Below are 19,149 nucleotides of genomic sequence, written 5' to 3' on the forward strand. Positions count from 1 at the left end.
TTTTAGATAAAATGTTTAATCTGAGTAAATATGTTATCTTTTGTGAAAAATATATGACATTTATATTCAAATAATTCCTGGTTTTACAAGGAATCCAGCAATGTCAATTGTATTATCCTAACTTTAGTTTGAGGTATTATTTATTAAAATTTAGTGGTTTTCCCCCAAAAATTTCTCAGAGAGGGAAGAGCCAGCAGTGTAGTGTGAGAAGAGGGGGAGGGAGTTGAGTCCATTATTTGAATGGACATTTTTTACTGTTCACTTATGTTTTAAGTAATATTTACTAATGTAAAACTAAAATTCTATTCACCAATGGTAGTAAATTCTAAAATATAAGGACAGCCAATGCATATTGTGTGAGTTTTTACTCAGATGACGAAGTCATCAGGTTCAACTCTGGCTGAAGCTGTAGCTTTCCATAAAGCTGTTGCTGAAACTGTTACTGAAGTTGATGTTGAAGCTGCTTATGGTGCTGAATTTGATGGTGTAGCTGAAGTTGATGGTTTAGTCCTTCGAATAATAAAGCTGTCGAAAGAACCTTGCACAGCTGCTTTCTTTTCTCATTATACATCTTTATGTAGAGGTCATTTGCATTTATTTAAATTTTAATGCTTTGTTCTGTTAATAGATCCACTTCAGAAAATATGTTCTTTGCTTGCTCCATATAATATCCACAAACCTCTCACCTTTTTCATATCGTTTTAATACATCTAGTTTCTCAGCTAAGCTTAGACACTTTCTATTAACTTTTGAACCAACACTACCATCTCTTGCTCATGTTGAATAGGGATGCAAAAATGCTGTAAGAAACCAGAGAAAGTTTTTCTCTTGTTCCTGTTCCGGATGGGTGAAAACAAAAGGCCCGCCAAGCTCCGACTTGTATACCACTCATTAGCAAGGCAGCTTCTTTGCGCAAGGCGTTCTTCATTTTGTTTTACAGTAATTTTTTTTTATAATACATATCGGGATTTAGTTACGGTATTATTTATATGAAAATTTAATTTAATTTAATTTTTATTATATTTTGGTCGTAAATATGAATGAAATAAGGACGTAAATTGTATTGGGTCCTAAATTAACTAGGGTTTTAAATGAAAAGTTTTTGGTCTAACCGTTGTTATCGGAGGCTTTACTGTACTGTATATTGTTTACGTATACTCTACAGCATTTCTCTCCCATCCTCTCAATATTTTCATACCACTTGAACATACCCTGATCTACACTGAACAACACATCTTTCACTTCCATATTTCCTTATCTTTGTACAATATTACAGCATTCTATTAACCCAACACCTTGCTCTCAAGTATGACACCATAATCTTTTCAGATATGTACTTACTTGCTTCTTGAATGTTCATCATCTTTCTATCTACAGTATACTTGTCATGGGCTGCTTTGGGCCTACCCACGCAACCCAACTCCAATGTTTGTTTACGGGAGATAAGACACCAGGCGAGCATTGACTCCATCATCACTATTTCATTAGTGGGTATGTGAGCCAGTCTATGGGGGGCGATTGAGACAGTGTTGCATTGTTCATCGTGTCTCACGCCCAAATACCACATTTTTAGCCAGTATCCTCTCTACCATGGGTTAGTTAAGACGCCCTCATCCTCCCCTTCCTGAAGGGAAAGGGGTGCTACACAGAGTCCTTTTACCGTGACCCCATCCTATGTACTGTCAGTGAAAAGAAACTGTGTGGGTGCCAACTCAGTCACCTTATTAGTTCTCCTGCACGACACCGTCTACAATGACCCGAAACTGTGTGTGCCAACCCAAGGTTATGTTATTCCCCGTGGAAGGATCACTTGTAGAAGCCTGGTTGCAACAAGAGCGATCCAGGCTGGCCCAGTGAACATAAGTGGTTAATCAAGTCACCTTACCAGTTCTCCTGTGCGACACCGTCTACAATGACAGTCAGTGACACGAGACTATGTGTGGTAACCCAAGGTTTCGTTATTCCCCATGGAAAGATCACATGTGAAAGGCTGGTTGCAACAAGAGCAATCCAGACTGGCAGTAAATGTATCACTTGAGGAATTAAGGCTCTGTTAAGTCGTATCCATAGTAGAGTAATCAAATATGCGGCCCCAGGTTGAAAATTCCCTCTTTGCAAGATTAATTTTATTACAGCATGAATGTGACTCGTGTACCCATGCAAATTGTAAATCATTGTATGGAAGCTTGCCAAATAAATGTAAGTGCAATTATCTGCCCATATCTGTGATCCCTATCTGATTGGTTATGGCAAAGTATAACAAATAACTTAGATGGATGTTGGAAAATAATGGAATTCATTAAATCACAATTTATCAAGTATAAATCACATGGAATGTTGGGTGGTGGAGTGAATTTCTACGTAGACACCATAATCTGTGACTAACCAGTGTGAAGGTATCTAACTCTACGGTAAGAAATTATGAAACGCATCCGCCATAGATCCGTGACAATACTGTCTTTCCATCCCATTCTCCCACCTTCTGCTTGGTCTTCCACTCTCTTGCACCATCCTCTTCTGAATTATATTGATTCATTACCAGTACATGTGTTTGCACTCTAGTTTGATATATTATTTGTTGCACTCTTTACAGTGTTTGATGATGGTGACATTACAACGTTACGTCGAACCTCGCTGTGCTTGAAAAGTGGTCGTCATTTTGCTGAGAGTGAGACATTGGATCAACTACCTTTAACGCATCCAGAACATTTTGGCACCCCAGTTGGGGGAGCAAGGCGGGGTCGTAGATCCAGGCAGCACCAGTATGTATGGCTTTAGAATGAATTTATGAGGCTAATGTTTTCCTCATGGGAAATAAATTTGTTGCAGAACTTTAAATGATCATTGATAATATTTATCTACATTACATACTGTTAGTAGCACCTGTTCCTCCACTCACTCTCCCTCCCTGCCACACCCACCCAAAAGTATATACTGTACAGCAAACTGTTTACATTTTTATAAGTATAATTGTTTTTTATTAATATTAATATCATTCTCTGGACTTTTTTTTTCCTATGTTCAGAGTTGCCAGTAGGGCCCTTCTTAACAGGCATGTTTTATTAGTTATTAATAATATCACCATTCATATTAATAATGCTTTTAACCTTTGTCATTTTAAAACTAAAAGCTATTGTAATATGATATCCTTACAGTGAAGGGGACGAGTCTGGTGATGATGACGATGATGTACATAAACGACATCGTTCTAGGCGGGAGGAATGGGAATCTGATATTGGAAAGGTTGTGTGTGTTGAACTTGGAGATAAGAAAAAACAGAAGGATAATTGGTTTCCAGGATTAGTTGTTGCCCCTACATCTCAAGATTCTGTCAAGATTGAAACAAAAAAAGATTATCTTGTCAGATCCTTCCAGGATGGTAGATAGTAAGTAGCACCTTTTCCTTTTGTATCATACTTTCTTCCAGGATCAGTTTAATTAACCTGTAGGCAGATTCTCTGTTCTCATAAAATTGAACAGGCAGTCATATGATATGATGCCAGAATATTAACAAAGTCATGTGAGTTCAAAGGCTGGCATTCAGAACACCTGATTGTAAACAATAAAAAATATTACTGTACATCAGTTAAGAAAATCATGAATATCTCCTCAAAGCAGTGGAATTTCATCATCACTTAAGATGAAGGCTATAGGGAGAATTAACATAATAAACAAATTAAAATTGCAAAGACTTTCATTCCTTACAGTTTAACCCAAATATTACTCTCACCATTAGACAACATTATATTATAACTTATTGTACAGGCATCTCCACCTCCATCAGTATGCAAGCGTAAAAATTGGCTGCAAAACATTATGAGGAGGAGGGTGAAATGGTAAGTGTGTACAGGACATTGAAAATACCTTGGTCATGTTGGGGCATAAAGGCAGTTTATTTCTTCTTCACTTAAAACTCTTGTAGACATTTATTTTGTTGGTAACTACATTATTTATTTTCAGTTACACAGTACCAAAAAAGGAAGCCTCCCCTTTTAGCCGTGAGGTTGGCAGCAAGGTTTCTCAGAGTGCTTTAAAGATAGCAGTCGAAAAGGCTCTTCTCTTCATGACTAATGATGAGCTTCCACCCCATTGGGATCGTGACTTACTTTTTGGCATGGATGTGTCGGATGATGATTCAGACAGAGACGGATCAGATTCTGACGTAAGTATTGTAAATACTGTACAAATATTGTTGAATACCAGATATATATTCTCTTATTGTCTAACCAGTGGTATGGTGAAAACCATATCTAGTGAAACTTCAATAATACCAAATTAAAAATTCATTTTCTGTAGAGCTCGGATGATGAACCAAGAGAAGAAAAGGATCACTTTGTTGCTCAGCTCTACAAGTTCATGGAAGAATGTGGGGCACCAATCAATAGTGGACCAACTGTAGGCAATAAGGACCTTGACCTTTATAAATTATTCAAGGTAATGTATGATACACAGTCATTTATTACTTGCACTTAGGTATCCTACTATTCTATGGCAGTCATTTATTTCTTTAATATTTACCTCTAACACATTAATGTACACACCGAAGTCATGATAAAAGAAAAAGTTTTTTTAACTTTACAGCTTAGTTTAGCAAGTGTTGTGATTGTATTATCTACCTTCAAGTGAGCCCAGGCTCTCAACTGGCTCAGCCATGTTAATATTATGATTTTTATTGACTCTGTATCTGTGTTTTGGCTAAATAAAATGTTTTAATATCAATACCTTCCATGGGACTGTCTTTCTCAAGTAGTTTTCATAATTTCAAGAATATCAAAAATTTCTATATAGCAAACTTTGAAATGTGTGCCTCTGGGATTAGTACAACAATTTTTTTCCTTACAGGTTGTACAGAAACTTGGAGGATTCAACCGTGTGATGAACCAAAATCAATGGAAGGTGGTGTCTAACAAGATGCAGTTGCAAAGTCTTGGCTCTCAGGGTCCTAACCATATCAAGGCTGCCTACAAGAGGTGGGTTTCATGCTTTGTCAGTATACTGTACCTGCAGAAAATTCAACATTTTATGAAAGTTTGGGGGAAAAGAAGGATGTTTAAAGTTGAAAGTAAAACTAAAATTTTAAACTTGATCTACATTACTTGTTTTGTATACCTGACCACTGCTACAAACATAGTTGCAACCAAATGTTAATGATAAAAAAAATGGGGTGGGGGTCACTCCTCCTGAAGTACTTAGTCATGCCAAATGGTGCCTTACTCAAAGCTGGCCTAGCAACAACTTAGCCCCCTGAAATATCACAACTATATGGGCTGTCATCTTGTTTGTATATGCCTAGTGTGAATGTTATAGCTCTTCTTGTTCTTGGGTTATAGTAGACTAACAAATGGCACTCTACTGTAGTGGTCCCTCGGTTATCGAACACAATTCGTTCCACAGAGTCGTTCATTAACCGAATCCATTATTTCAATGGGATATTGGGTAATTGGTTCCAGCTCACAGAAAAGTACATACAAAGTAAAGCCAAAAATGCATAAAGTCAAAAACACTCCTAAAATTACCCTAAATCGCCCTTAAATCACTATACTGTACAGTATATATACGTGCTATCGTGCACAAAAGTCGTGTTCACTACCCAGCCACAGCGAGGTTTCGAATAGCCTTGGGTCTGAAGTTTCGAAACAGCTGGGGGAAATGCTATGGTCGGCCAACAGATGTCGCCCACTGTAGTGTGGGGGAATAGAGGAGGTGGGGGCTGGATGAGAGGCAGGTTTATTTATTATTTATACCACCATAATTTCAAGCTGCCTTTTTAAGTACGTTTTGTCTTACAGTTGTTTGTTTTTGGTTACGAATTCATGGAACAGGTACAGTGCCCTGGGTGCTTATTGCCGCTCAGGTCACAATGATACTTTAAAGAATGGAATATATTAAGGATAAACGTGAAATATACAAGGCTCAGGGTGAAGGCCTTGGTTAACTAGTTTTACTCAGCGACCACTTCACAATTTTGTTGTTATTCCGACAAAGAGATTCTGGTAATATTTATTTATATTCCACCCATCCTTTGCTTAATAAATATTTGTGATAATATGCAATATTATATAATTATATACTTATGTTAAAAAGAGTGGAGTGAAAAAGTTATCAGTATTGTAAAATAGTATTCAGACTTAATCTAGTTCCAATTCTTCCAAGTTCCAGTGTTTAAACACCCCACCACAATATGCAAGCTTCATATACTTTGGAGTGTGCTCAGTTACCGTTAATATTGTGTGCTGAACATCATGAGCATTTCAATGATGGTAGCAATTGTAAATATATAATTATATTGTGTTATAAGACAACACATTCCACGACGTGTCATACAGATCATTGTATACCACACAATACATAATTTGTGGCTGTCAAGTTACTTTGTTATGAATTTTCATGCGATATAGTTTAAGACATCATTAAGGACATGGATTTAAGATAACACTGTAGGTGAGTTAATATATATTAATTGTATTTACAAACAATACTAAAATTCAAACAATACACCAATACACACATCTTAGTATTTGGTCCAGCCACCCATTGCATTCAGGACTTCATCAAGGCGATTAGGGATGGAGTCGACCAGCTTCAGGCACACCCCTGGTCGTCGACGTATACTCTCCCACACGTCGTAAGCTTTGGCCTCTTATTATTGCACAGGTTCGCTGCTCCCCAATATCCCTATTACGTTTCATCATTGCCCAAATATGTTCAATCGGATTAATATCTTATCCTAGTGTTAGCCAGTCGATGACCTCAATTTCAGGGTGATCCTGGAGGTAGTCCTTCACTATGTTGCTGGTATGAATGGGACTGTTGTCATGAACCAGCCTGATAGTGTGGGGTGGCTGGAACTGCCATAGCCTGGACTGTAGGAATTAGCACTTGCTCCAGGATGTCTACATAATGCTCACCAGTGAAACGGCCATTGATCTTGACCAGTTCACCTGGCCCATGTGCCCACATCCACCCCCAGAATGACACTGACACCCTATCACTTACTGCGCGATGTTGAATGTGTTTCTCATGGTAGCGTGTGTTGCGGGGCCGCCAGCACTGCCTTGCTTCGGCTCCCACTGACCTGAACACCGTTTCATCGGTAAATATAATGGTTCTCCAGTATTCTTCTATGTGGAAGGTGTTCCAATGCAAAGCCGAGTCGACACTCCTTGTGAGTAGGTGTTAGCCACCCTTTGTGAGCTGGAATATGGCAGTCGATCCCGGCTTCATGAAGTCGGCGTCTCGTCGTCATGTGATGGTAGTTGGGGCCCAGATTTCTTGTATGCTCCACTGATGTTCGCATTGGATATGCCGTTGCAGCTGCCACGATCATGGTGTCCATCCTTGCCGACGTTACTCGTGGCCTCCCGCTTAAGAGGTTTCGTCTTCACTGAGCCCTCTTCCTCCCACCGGCGGATCCACCTCCTAATCGTCTTGGTGCTCCTCCCCACTTCGAGAGCAATGTTCGGCACAGTTGCCTCGGCTCTCCAAGTCCCGATGATTTGGCCTGGCTCAGCAATCACTGCCGACGAATTTGCTCGTCCTGCAGGCATATCTGAAATGGCAGAGTAATATTATGTTGTGGTAACTGATGCAGGCTTTTATATACTAGAGTAAATTAATGGTATTAGTAACACCTAGGTTAAGTATTATTACTCTGACATAACGTTTTGGTAAATCTTTTTGGATCAACTGCCCAAGAAACCCTTCCTATTTCATGTATTCATAGTGAACTGTAAGTGGATCCCCCAAACCTCCACCACCACCCCTGCGACTGTCGAGTCAACATTCGCCGATAATCATCATCATCATCAAAATTTAGTTTAACCAGACCACTGACACCCATTTGAGTCTCTCCTAGGTCTGGCCAGAGGGATTAGTTAACGTATATTTCTGTTTCTATAATTTAGTGTTATATTGTTTGTAGGAGATCACAGTATTTCAAAAAGGTCAAAACTGAACTTAGGGAAAATTTTGGGGTCTCTGCTAAAATATCTTAATTGTAGGGTTAGTGAAGCACATTGTTCGATACTGATTATAAATAGGGCATTCGATGAGAATATGTTGGACTGTTATTTGTGTTCGGCAGTTGGAGCATATAGGTGGGGCTCCATTAGGGGAAAACATGAGTTGGCCATGTGTCAATCGCATATGCCCAATTCTTAGACGATTCAGAATTGTTTCATGATATCGAGAGGATTGTTTTGATGATGACCAAGGATAAACTGATGCTCTAATCATTTTTAGCTTATGACTTGTTGGTTCATTTTCCCAGGACTTTTGCCAGTTGTCAAATATTAATTGTTTATAAGTAGTTAGCCTCGCTGATAATCAAAATATATGGTTTTCCACTGCTTTACATATTTCTTTGACAATTTTCAGCTATGACATGTTAATCCCAGATTACATATAACTGTAATAGGTTACATTACGTTAGGGTTCGTTATATAAACACGTTTTTCTTCATGTTCATTGAGTCGTTCTGAATTCCATTTCTGCTCAAAATACTACATTACCCAACCCAAACTCCCAGGTTGCAACTGGGGGTGTAACATAACCGCGTAAGGTAACGTGCGGCAAACGCATAGCACATCAAACACCATATTTTTATGGTGGAGTTAACTAAGGAGCTCATATAACAACTGTCATATAATTATAGTAGGATGTCCCACTAATTACAGCAGATATTTGTTGAGGTGAAAGGATATGTGATTCTGAGTATAAAACTTTCATACATATATGGATTTTTCGGTTTACGTTTAGCCATGAGGTGGATTTTACAAATTACGCAAGGCAACCATAACAAATGGCGCAGTCAAGGCGGGAGATACCGCAGTCAAGGCGGGAGATACCGCAGTTAAGGCGGGAGATTCCGATAGCGATAGCGAAATATAGGAAAGGGGGAAGAAGGTTTAGTAGTGAAAGAATGTGGGTTAAACGGAACAGACTTTTAGGAGGAGAGAAAGTGTGTGGCCTTCCCACTGCATGGTATTGGGTGGTAGGTTGGGGTGACTGGGGCGATGGGAGGGAGGAAAGGATGGGGTGCACCCCATCTTTAATTTGTTTGGAGGGCCCATTCATTATTTTTTCTGAGTAGGGTTACACTTTTTATTAAAGATAGAGGGAAATGGATGGAGATAGAGACGTGGTGGCTCAATATCACATATTCTTTCACCTCTACAAATATCTGCTGTCACTCATGGGACACCCTGCAATAGTATAAGGATGACATGGGCTATGCTGACAAATTAATGTGACTTACCTGTTGGTGATGACTAGACTAACCCCCACCTCCTCTATCCCCCCCGCCCACACACATACACACACACTACAGTGGGCGATATCTGTTGGCCGACCATAGCATTTCCCCCAGCTGTTTCGAAACTTCAGACTCAAGGCTATTCGAATCCTCACTGTGGTTGGGTAGTGGACACGACTTTTGTGCACGATAGTACATATACACTCTTACTCTTAAATCACTACTAATGTGATACAGGTGATTAATTTTTATATCTTGCGCAAAATATATGGCATTTACATTCATATTATTCACTGTCTTGCAAGGATTCCAGCAATGTAAAAAACTGTTGTATTACAATAATATTCTATCCTAATTCACTTGTGATGCAACAGTTTTTTTACCTGAAAAACATTCGAAAAGCGATTACGGTAACATCTTTTGAACGAAAGAAAGCGAAAGTCATTGTTTTCGTCACGATTTTATCCCACTTTCCACTGTAATACGTACGTCATTTCAGCAAAAATATTACATTTCCGTGAATGTAGTATATCAAGCACAGTATGAATAGAATATCATTGTAATATAACAGTATTTTAACCGAAAACTATTAAAAAAACGATTAACATCTCTTGAACATCGGAAGGTTTTGTAAAGTCTTTTGTTTTCGTCATGTATTTTATCCTATTTTACATTGAAATACATCACGTTTCAGCAAAACTACTATTTATTTCTGAGAATATATTCATTCAGGTGCAGTTTAGGTAAAATATACATGTGCTGTAACATTTTTTTAATTGAAAACGATTCGAAAAACACGTACCCTCTAGCCCTGTTCAAGGAGAAGACTGGGAGGAGCTGTTTGGTGCTTAAGACAATGACAAGGAAAATGATTTTGATGGATTTTAATGAAAATATTCAGAAAGACCCTGGCACCGTCAAGGAAAGTGGCTGCTGAAGGCTCCCAGGACATAGCAGAGGACGAGATTAGGGAGCTAATTGAAGAGCACGTCACTGAGCTGATCGAGGAGGACCTACAGGAGTTAGTAGACTCAGGCAAGGAAGAGGAAGGGAAAGAGGATGAGGTAGAGGAAGAGCACTAAGAAATAACGTTGGAGAAGTTGGGGGAGATGACCTAGAATATTGAGGCACTGAAAAACCTGGCCTATAGTATGGACCCCTCCATGGTGCGTGCCCTGAAATTCATGCGAGGGATGGATGATGTTTTTGCTCCATACAAAAACACCATGGAAGAAATGAAAGAAAGAGACGACAACTCCCCATCACCATGTTCTTTGATTACCGAAGGAGAGATTTAACACCATCAATCACTGGCGGCAGTGAGGAAGCAGCTGAATCCACCGTAGCCCCCACTTCACCACCCGTTATGGAATTGAGTGACGATGACCCCCGTCCTTTCACCGAGGATAGGTACTGTACAGTAAAGTGAAATTTTTATCTTTTTTTTTTAATAGCTTTTCTTGCCATGCTTATTGTTTGTAAAAATGCACAGCACAGTACAGTTCAGTACTGTACATAGGAAGTGGAGGTGCAGTTATTCACAAAACATTTGTGTTTGTTGTCGGCAGTAGTGACGGTGAGGAGGTGGAGGAGGAGGCGGAGGAGGTGGAGGGAGCGAGTTGGGAGGAGTGGTGACCTTGGACGCGGGAGCAGGGACGAATGGAGATGCCAGCCAGTACATTTCGGGTGTATTAATTGTTTTTATAGCTATTTTTGCATTTTAATATTAAATATTGTACATTACGTTTCAACAAAACTACCATTTATTTCTGAGAACATGGAAATGTAATATTTTTGCTGAAATGATGTACGTATTACAGTGGAAAGTGGGATAAAATTGTGACGAAAGCAATGACTTTCTCTTTCTTTCGTTCAAAAGGTGTTGCCGTAATCGCTTTTTGAATGGTTTTCAGTTGTGGGATTATAAGGCTAATGATAGGATAGAATATTATTGTAATACAGTACGAGTAAAATAGTTTTTTAACTGAAAACCATTCGAAAAGCGATTACAGTAAAATCTTTTGAACAACGAAAGAATGCGAAAGTCATTGTTTTCATGATTTTATCCCTCTTTCCACTGTAATATGTACGTCATTCCAGCAAAAATATTATATTTCCATATTTATTTCTGAGAATACGTATATTCACTCAGTCACAGTTAAGGTAAAATATACTTGTGATGTAATATTTTAATGAAAATACGGTATCGTAGTTTTCTTTTGTTTCAAATTTAATTAACAAAGATTGATGTTTCAAATTTAATTAACAAAGATTGATGTTTCAAATGTAATGAAAACAAATTTATGTACAGTATCTATAAATACACTTTAATAAATGAATACTTTGTTTTACATCGTCCTGTGCTGCCATACCATGGATTTGGCTACTTTGGGCTTGCTATGATGACGCAAGAGATCTGCCCTGGCAACTGTACCGACACTCACAGCTGGTGGTGCGTTGGTGCATCGTTTCCATTGTTTACTGGTAGTTACTGGTAAATATTTTTCAACCTAACGAAACTATTACCCTTTTAGAGGTCGACCCCCAATTTTTTGCCAAATAATTTGGTCTTAAAAACTCGAACTACACACAGGTATATACTAATTAATCTGGTTTTTAAAGCTCGAACTACACAGAGGTATATATGGTAAATAAGGATATGGGGGGCCAGGGTTTTTGGGCACATATACGTGATTTTAACATCCACGTGGTATCTCTGTTACGCAACCCCAAGTATGTTAAGGGCCGACTGTACTCCGAAATGGATTTACCAATTTATTTGTTTATTTATTTGTTTATAATATACTGTAAATATATTAAACATACTGCAAGTATTTTTAATTTATACGCTTGCTTCGCACGAGACGATCGGTGGTGGGAGTGTTCTCTGCCTTTTGGTGGTGGACTGTGTTCGACTGTTTATACAACAGCTACACCATATTCTAATTGTGGTGTTTCATTAGGATTTGAGGAAAAGATTACGCATTTCTCATTTACATACATTCACCCCTGAAGATGTGAATTACACGAAGCTTGGGAACTTCGTGTTTCTTTCCCTTGTATTATCAGCATATACCTAGATCACGCCACATCTACAGTGATTTGCATATATATGTGTATATATATTTATATAAGCTAGACCCCGACTTCACGACGGGTTAGGGACCCAAATCCAGGTCGTAAGTCCCACATAGATAAAATTTTTTTGTTTTTTTGTTTTTAAATAAATAATCTACAATGAAATACAGTACAGTAAAAGTAATGAATAATGAGGAATGGATACAGTACAGTGAAAGTAATAAATAATAAGGAATGGTTACAGTGTGACTGAGCACTTACCTTTAATGTAGTCAGCTGAATGCACATGGGGCCCCATAATTTTCTAATTTTACATGGAGACTACATTAACTGGAAACGTTTCGTATAGAAATGCGCGTGTCATTTGAAGAAAAAAAAAAAAAAAATCAGTGATTAAATAAATTCATAGGTAAGTAGAATTCTGTACAGCATGTATATATATATATATAACACAGATTGACTTTAACTTATGACCGTGGGACTTGACCGCCTCTCAGATTTTTGTTAAAATTTTGCTTTTTTCCAAATATTTCATAGAAACGTTCTACCGATTAATACCAGTCTCACTTATAAATTAAAATTACAGGGCCCCATGTGCATTCAACTATTTATTAGGTAAGTGCTCAAATCACTTAATATATATTTCTTCCTTTCCTGTACTGTATCCATTTACTCATTATTATTTAACACACTATTTTATGTTTCATTGTGAATTATTTATTCAAAAAAATAAAAAAAAAAACAAAAAGTGTTATCTATATCGGACTTGACTGGATTTGGGTCCCTAACTACGTGTAGTACATGACTGTGATTATAAAATAGTGTGGACCTACATATATATATATATATATATATATATATATATATATATATATATATATATATATATATATATATATACAAAAAAAATATTCTAAAATAAGTTCTTACTGGTGCATTTGAGTGCACTTCAGACTAAAATTGAGCTACCTCTTATCTACCCTCCCATCTTTACTGCCTGAGCCTACAGAGGGAAGATGTTACAGTAAATAACATTTATATTTTTCCATTTTACTTGAAATAGATTTACGAATATTATTTATTTATTTATTTTGCAATATACTGTAATATATAAACACTATAATTATTATTCTTTAATTTTTTAAACATTTTGCACGACAAAGAATATTTCTCGTATTTCATTAAGTTTAGTGAAAAAATATTACGTACTTTTCATATTTATTTTTCATTCCTTTTACTTCTCTGTATGTATACATATACATGCACATTTGTTGCAGTAATTCCGTATTTTTAAGCCGAAACCACCCCGACAAATTTAAAATATTGTGTGTGAATTATGCACGGCGTCATCATGGTAAGCCTTAAATCATCCGTAATATTGATGCGGTTCTTCGAAATTACATCACGAGATACATTATGGTTGCATCATCACCAGGATCAAACTTTCAAATCGGTGGCGTAAGCCCGGCCTGCTGTTTCGTCCTCGTCCTCCATATATCATCCTCCTTACCATCCGGTGGTCGATATTCTGCATGCGGGCTTGATAACAACACAATAATATCAACCATACCTTGATAACCGCGTCCACGTACATCGAAAGTTCTGGGCTGCGCATATTCCACCTTTAAGTGTAAGACTTTTTACGCTGATCATCCGCTTCCATTTGTTCGAACGGTCGCCGAGTTTAGCCAGGCAATATCAGAGTGGTTGTGCAACTGAAGTTAATCCACCGAATAACTGCAATGTCCTCTCTTCCGCCATGCTGGTTTTGTTCCTCTGTTGCTCCATACTAGAGGCTCGCTGTTTCCAGCTTCCCCAGTGCCTACATATACCGATCAATCATAACACATGCTTGTTATTATCACCCTTCCGTTAGCGACAAAAACTCGGCAGACTTGATTTTGGGCATGTTTTCCCCTCTTAAAATTAATGGTTCAACTTGGTTCGCTCTTCGCTTAAGTACTACTATAAACCGTGTCTTTTAAATGTGCTCCCCACCGCTTGCTGTTTTTACCTTTGTATCAACAGGTATGATTGGGACCATCTTGAGGTTGTGGTATTTCATCATATTCGTTACCTTAATGGAATGTAAATCTTCTTATATTTTGTATTATGGCATTAATGTGAATTACGTTAAGATCTGCTGTTGCGCAGCGTCATAGCGTCTGTATTTTAACTATCCGGTAGTTTCAAAAGAATTACTTTAGTCATTTTACTGAATATTCCTTTGTAAAAAATAATTTTATTGTGACTATTTATAGAGACCATGTATATATAAATAAATATACCGATATGCATTACTGCCCAATCTAAGTCCTTTTCCTTTTCTTGTCTCCTCACTGTGTGCTGGAAATGGGGCGCTTGCGGAGGGTATGTGATGATAGCTGTGTTTATTACAGAATTATATGACTCTTCTTGATGCTCTTCGAACCAGGTTTTGCCAATACATTTTATTCTTTTTAACCTGGGTAAATCTGGGTAGAATCTAACATGACGTAAGTTTCAGTACCAAATCAGGCCAGTGAAATGGATACTTGGTGTGACATGATATTTCATATCTGACACTGCAGCACAATATTTAAGAGGTAAAAATTTTACTGTTGATTGGCTGACCCCTAACTTTGATTTTAATATTTAAATGAGTTTCAATAAATGAATAAAGTTACATACCGTATATACTCGTCTATAACCCCCCCCTCGTTTATAGGTCGACCCTGATTTTTTGACCAAGAATTCGTTAATTTACGATATTCCTCGTTTATAGGTCGACCCATGTTTTTGAGGGTAATGGAACAACAAAACCTTCACTAAAAATGCTCTACGTCCTATAAACTGAGGCTCGCCGTGCATGAAACACGAGTGCCGAAGGCAAATTGTTTACCATTTATTATTACGTACGACACTTTACACTGAAACGCGGGTAGTTTCAACAAAAATATTGTATATTTCCATTCAAGTATTTATTCCAAGTCAATTAGGAGAGAATATTATCGTAATACAACAGTTTTTTAGCTGAAAACCATTCGAAAAGCAATTACGGTAACATCTTTTGAACGAAAGAAAGCGAAAGTCATTGCTTTCGTCACGATTTTATCCCACTTTCCACTGTAATACGTACGTCATTTCAGCAAAAATATTACATTCCGTGAATGCATTATATCAAGCACAGTATGAATAGAATACCATTGTAATATAACAATATTTTAACCAAAAACTATTAAAAAAACGAGTAACTTCTCTTGAACATGGGAAGGTTAGGTAAAATCTTTTGTTTTCGTCATGTATTTTATCTTATTTTACATTAAAATACATCACTTTTCAGCAAAACCACTATTTATTTCCGAGAATATATTCATTCAGGCGCAGTTTAGGTAAAATATACGTGTGATGTAACAGTTTTTTAACTGAAAATGATTCGAAAAACACGTGTACCGTCTAGCTGATACAGCTGGTGGTGCGTGATGCGTCATGCGTCGTTGTAAACAATAGGAGGTTGAAGTAGATTGCCGGGTATTATATTAAGTGTGAAATATCGAAAAGGTTTTTAATACCGGTATTTTTTGTAGATCAATGTGAACTGTGATACCGTATATGATATGATAAGTTAGCCTGTGCTAAGAACTTCAACATAGACTACTGAAAGCACGTTGTAAGGTAATTTAGCCTATTGTAAGTTGGTGAGCTTCATTTACTGAAGGAACTGCACAACTTTTCATTACTAATTGGTACATATTTTACGTTTCCATTGTTTACTGGCAGTAAATGGTAAATATTTTTCATGTCTGAAGCTAAAAGTTGCTCCTCGCCCTTCCTATCATGCATGGGTTCAACCTAACAAAACTATTACGCATGTATAGGACGACCCCCAATTTTTTGCCTAAAATTTGGGTCTTAAAAACTCGAACTATACACGAGTATATACGGTATATCGAGCCAAAAATAATAGTTGAAAAACTTTATGTAGACAGAGCTTGGATGGCTAAATTTTAGAATGACCAATAATTATAATAGAAAAAATGCACAAATTTTAAAGAGCACAATTTTCTTGATATTTACTCCACTGGAAACGAATGTAAACATAGAACAGATTACTGAATTGGCAGACTAGCCCATCAGCTGATGCTCACAACAAAACGTGATGTTCGTAAGGATTTCGTTAATAAAATTTTTGTTCGTTAACCAAATTGAAGATTCTCATGGAAGGTAATTCGTTAACCCAAATTTCGTTAATCGAGGGACCACTGTATACTACAGGTACTTACATGACCCTGTTGGTGAAGCTGTGAAAATATGTGGCTTGAAGAAATCCTTGAAGAGATTATATAAATGAAATTGTTTAAAAGATGATTTGTGATATGTGAAGCCTATGTGGTTTAGGATAATTTGTTGAAATTTATTTGCATTGATACAGCAAAAGGTATGAAGGAAAGAGTTAACCAGTTCAAGCTACATTGAGTCACAAAGGGAGTTATTAAGCTCTAGGAGTATTGTACAATCTATTAATAAAGTATGGCTTGGGAATAAGAATGAGATTGTAATTGCACACAGAGAAGAATTTTATTTGGAAATGGGTTTATAATTACAGACAAGCCTAGTGGTGACTCCACTAGTCAGAAAAAATGATGAGAAGAATTTAGACTGTAAAAGTGTGTTTATGTGCCAAACGTGATTTGTGTTCATATACTGTTGAACATAATTTCAAAAAATTTTCCCTTAATTTGCAGATATCTGCAAAGTTTTGAGGAATTCTATAGAAAACTTGGCTGCACCATGGTTAGTAATCCACGAGGGTCTCGCACAAGACATCGTTCTGGCCGAAGCTTGATCCGTGACTGTGATAGGACACCTCGCACATCCAAGAAGAAAGAAAATGATAGTTGTGACTCAACAGAAGATGAAACTGAAAAAAAAGAAGAGGAGGAGGATGTTAAAAAAGTCGAGAAGAAAAAAAGTGATAAGGAAGACACAAAAAAAAGTGAAGAGAAGAAGGAAGCAGAAAAAAAAGAACCCGATAAAAAAGAAGCAGATAAAAAGGACAATGAAAGGAAAAAAGAAGAAGGAAAAGGTGGAAAGTAAGTATTTTTACCTTTGCATAAGTTTTGAGTTCTGGGTTGGTATTTATAAAATCTTTTAAGAGCTAAAAGTTACTCTCAGTTGAAAATTTACTCCTAATGTTAGGATTTGCTTAGAGTAAATCATAATGCCTTAGGCCCTTTAAATACTCTCAGAGTGGATGCATTTTAGGAGTCCTACCAAGGACTTTTAAGGGCTTAGAGAGCTCTGAGAATAAATTTATGTAAACATATATGGCTGAGCAACAAGTACATCAACTGGTGCCTAACCCAACCTATCATAACCTAACCTATAATATACACTATATGGTAATTATTACAGATTCAGTTGTACTAATTTGTTGATTTCATCACATGCTCAACTGGCTAACCTAACCTATCCTTATCTATAATTTACAGTAAATTTATATGGTAATTCTTACCGGTGCAGTTGTACCAATGTATCGATTTTATGATTTTTGTCATGCTCGCAACTGGCTAACCTAACTTATCCTGACCTCCCACCTGGTTACATACTTTACACATTGTCTTCCCTCCCATTTTTTGTGGACCTCTTTAGACATGGAGAAAATATAATTGCACCACTGTATTAGTGAAGAAATCTTGTCCTTTTCATATGAAATTTTTTTAATTTTACCCAGTTTTTTAAAAACCTTCATATCTCTCAGTTAGAACAAATATTCAACATGAAAAGCATGCTGTCTTTTAAAGTTTGAGTGGGAAAGTGTATGTAAATGATCTTCATTTATTCAAATTGGTATAAAATTGAAAAATACAATTGACTAATATGAATAAAAAATTTCAATTCTATTCCCAAATTTTAGGAATGGTAATAAAGAGCCACAGAAGCATATTGAGCAAGAACCAGCAGTAACAAGAGAAAGGTCCAAAGAACCATTGTTAACAAGAGAGAGATCCAAGGAGCCAGCCATGACAAGGGAACGTTCTCGAGAACCTGGCTCAGTGAGGGAGCGTTCTCGAGAACCTGGCTCAGTGAGGGAACGTTCTCGAGAACCTGGCTCAGTGAGGGAACGTTCTCGAGAACCTGGCTCAGTGAGGGAACGTTCTCGAGAACCTGGCTCAGTGAGGGAACGTTCTCGGGAACCTGGCTCAGTGAGGGAACGTTCTCGGGAACCTGGCTCAGTGAGGGAACGTTCTCGGGAACCTGGCTCAGTGAGGGAACGTTCTCGGGAACCTGGCTCAGTAAAGGACCGTTCTCATGAACCAGCAACAACAAGAGAGAGATCTCGAGAACCATCTGTCAATAAAGATCGAAATAAGGAATCCATTAATGCAAAAGATGTTTTAGGAGAGAGTGTTACACCGAAAGAAAGATTACGAGAACCCAGAACGCCTAGATCAGAGGCAAAAACTAGAGCTGCTGCTGCCAAAAGTGAAGCTATTGAAGTGAAGACTCGATCTAGTACAAAAGAAGAAAGAACAGATATTTTAGAAGTAAAAACTCGTTCCAGTACAAGGGATGAAAAGAAAGAGGATAAAAAAGTTAAGAAGGAAGAATTGGAGCAGGGAGATGATGAAGAAGAAGAAGAAGAGGTAGAGATGGTAAGGAAAAAATTTGTGCTTGGCATTAATGTGTGTTTTATGAGCTATTCTATTGTTTATCTTAATGTAGTATGGTTTAAGAGTAGGGGAAAACAGAGTAGCAATTATTTTATTAGATTGAGTTGAAGCGGAAATTATTTTTGTTATTGGTATCCTCACCTAGCTCATCATTTGACCCCACAC

The 19,149-nt window shown here is 37.4% G+C and overlaps 1 protein-coding gene across 1 annotated transcript in view; it reads left to right on the top strand.

The window, feature by feature from the left end:
• Positions 1 to 19,149, top strand: part of LOC121863326 (microtubule-associated protein futsch-like) — a 114,052-nt gene that overhangs the window by 42,100 nt on the left and 52,803 nt on the right. The window contains exons 5-11 of the mRNA XM_042361950.1: positions 2,594 to 2,762; positions 3,156 to 3,386; positions 3,961 to 4,162; positions 4,297 to 4,434; positions 4,843 to 4,970; positions 17,056 to 17,403; positions 18,228 to 18,966. Coding sequence (XP_042217884.1) covers positions 2,594 to 2,762; positions 3,156 to 3,386; positions 3,961 to 4,162; positions 4,297 to 4,434; positions 4,843 to 4,970; positions 17,056 to 17,403; positions 18,228 to 18,966 — 1,955 coding nt within the window. The remainder of the gene's footprint in view (positions 1 to 2,593; positions 2,763 to 3,155; positions 3,387 to 3,960; positions 4,163 to 4,296; positions 4,435 to 4,842; positions 4,971 to 17,055; positions 17,404 to 18,227; positions 18,967 to 19,149) is intronic.

Source organism: Homarus americanus, unplaced genomic scaffold, assembly GCF_018991925.1.
Source record: "Homarus americanus isolate GMGI-L3 unplaced genomic scaffold, GMGI_Hamer_2.0 scaffold46197, whole genome shotgun sequence".
NCBI classification, from domain to species: domain Eukaryota; kingdom Metazoa; phylum Arthropoda; class Malacostraca; order Decapoda; family Nephropidae; genus Homarus; species Homarus americanus.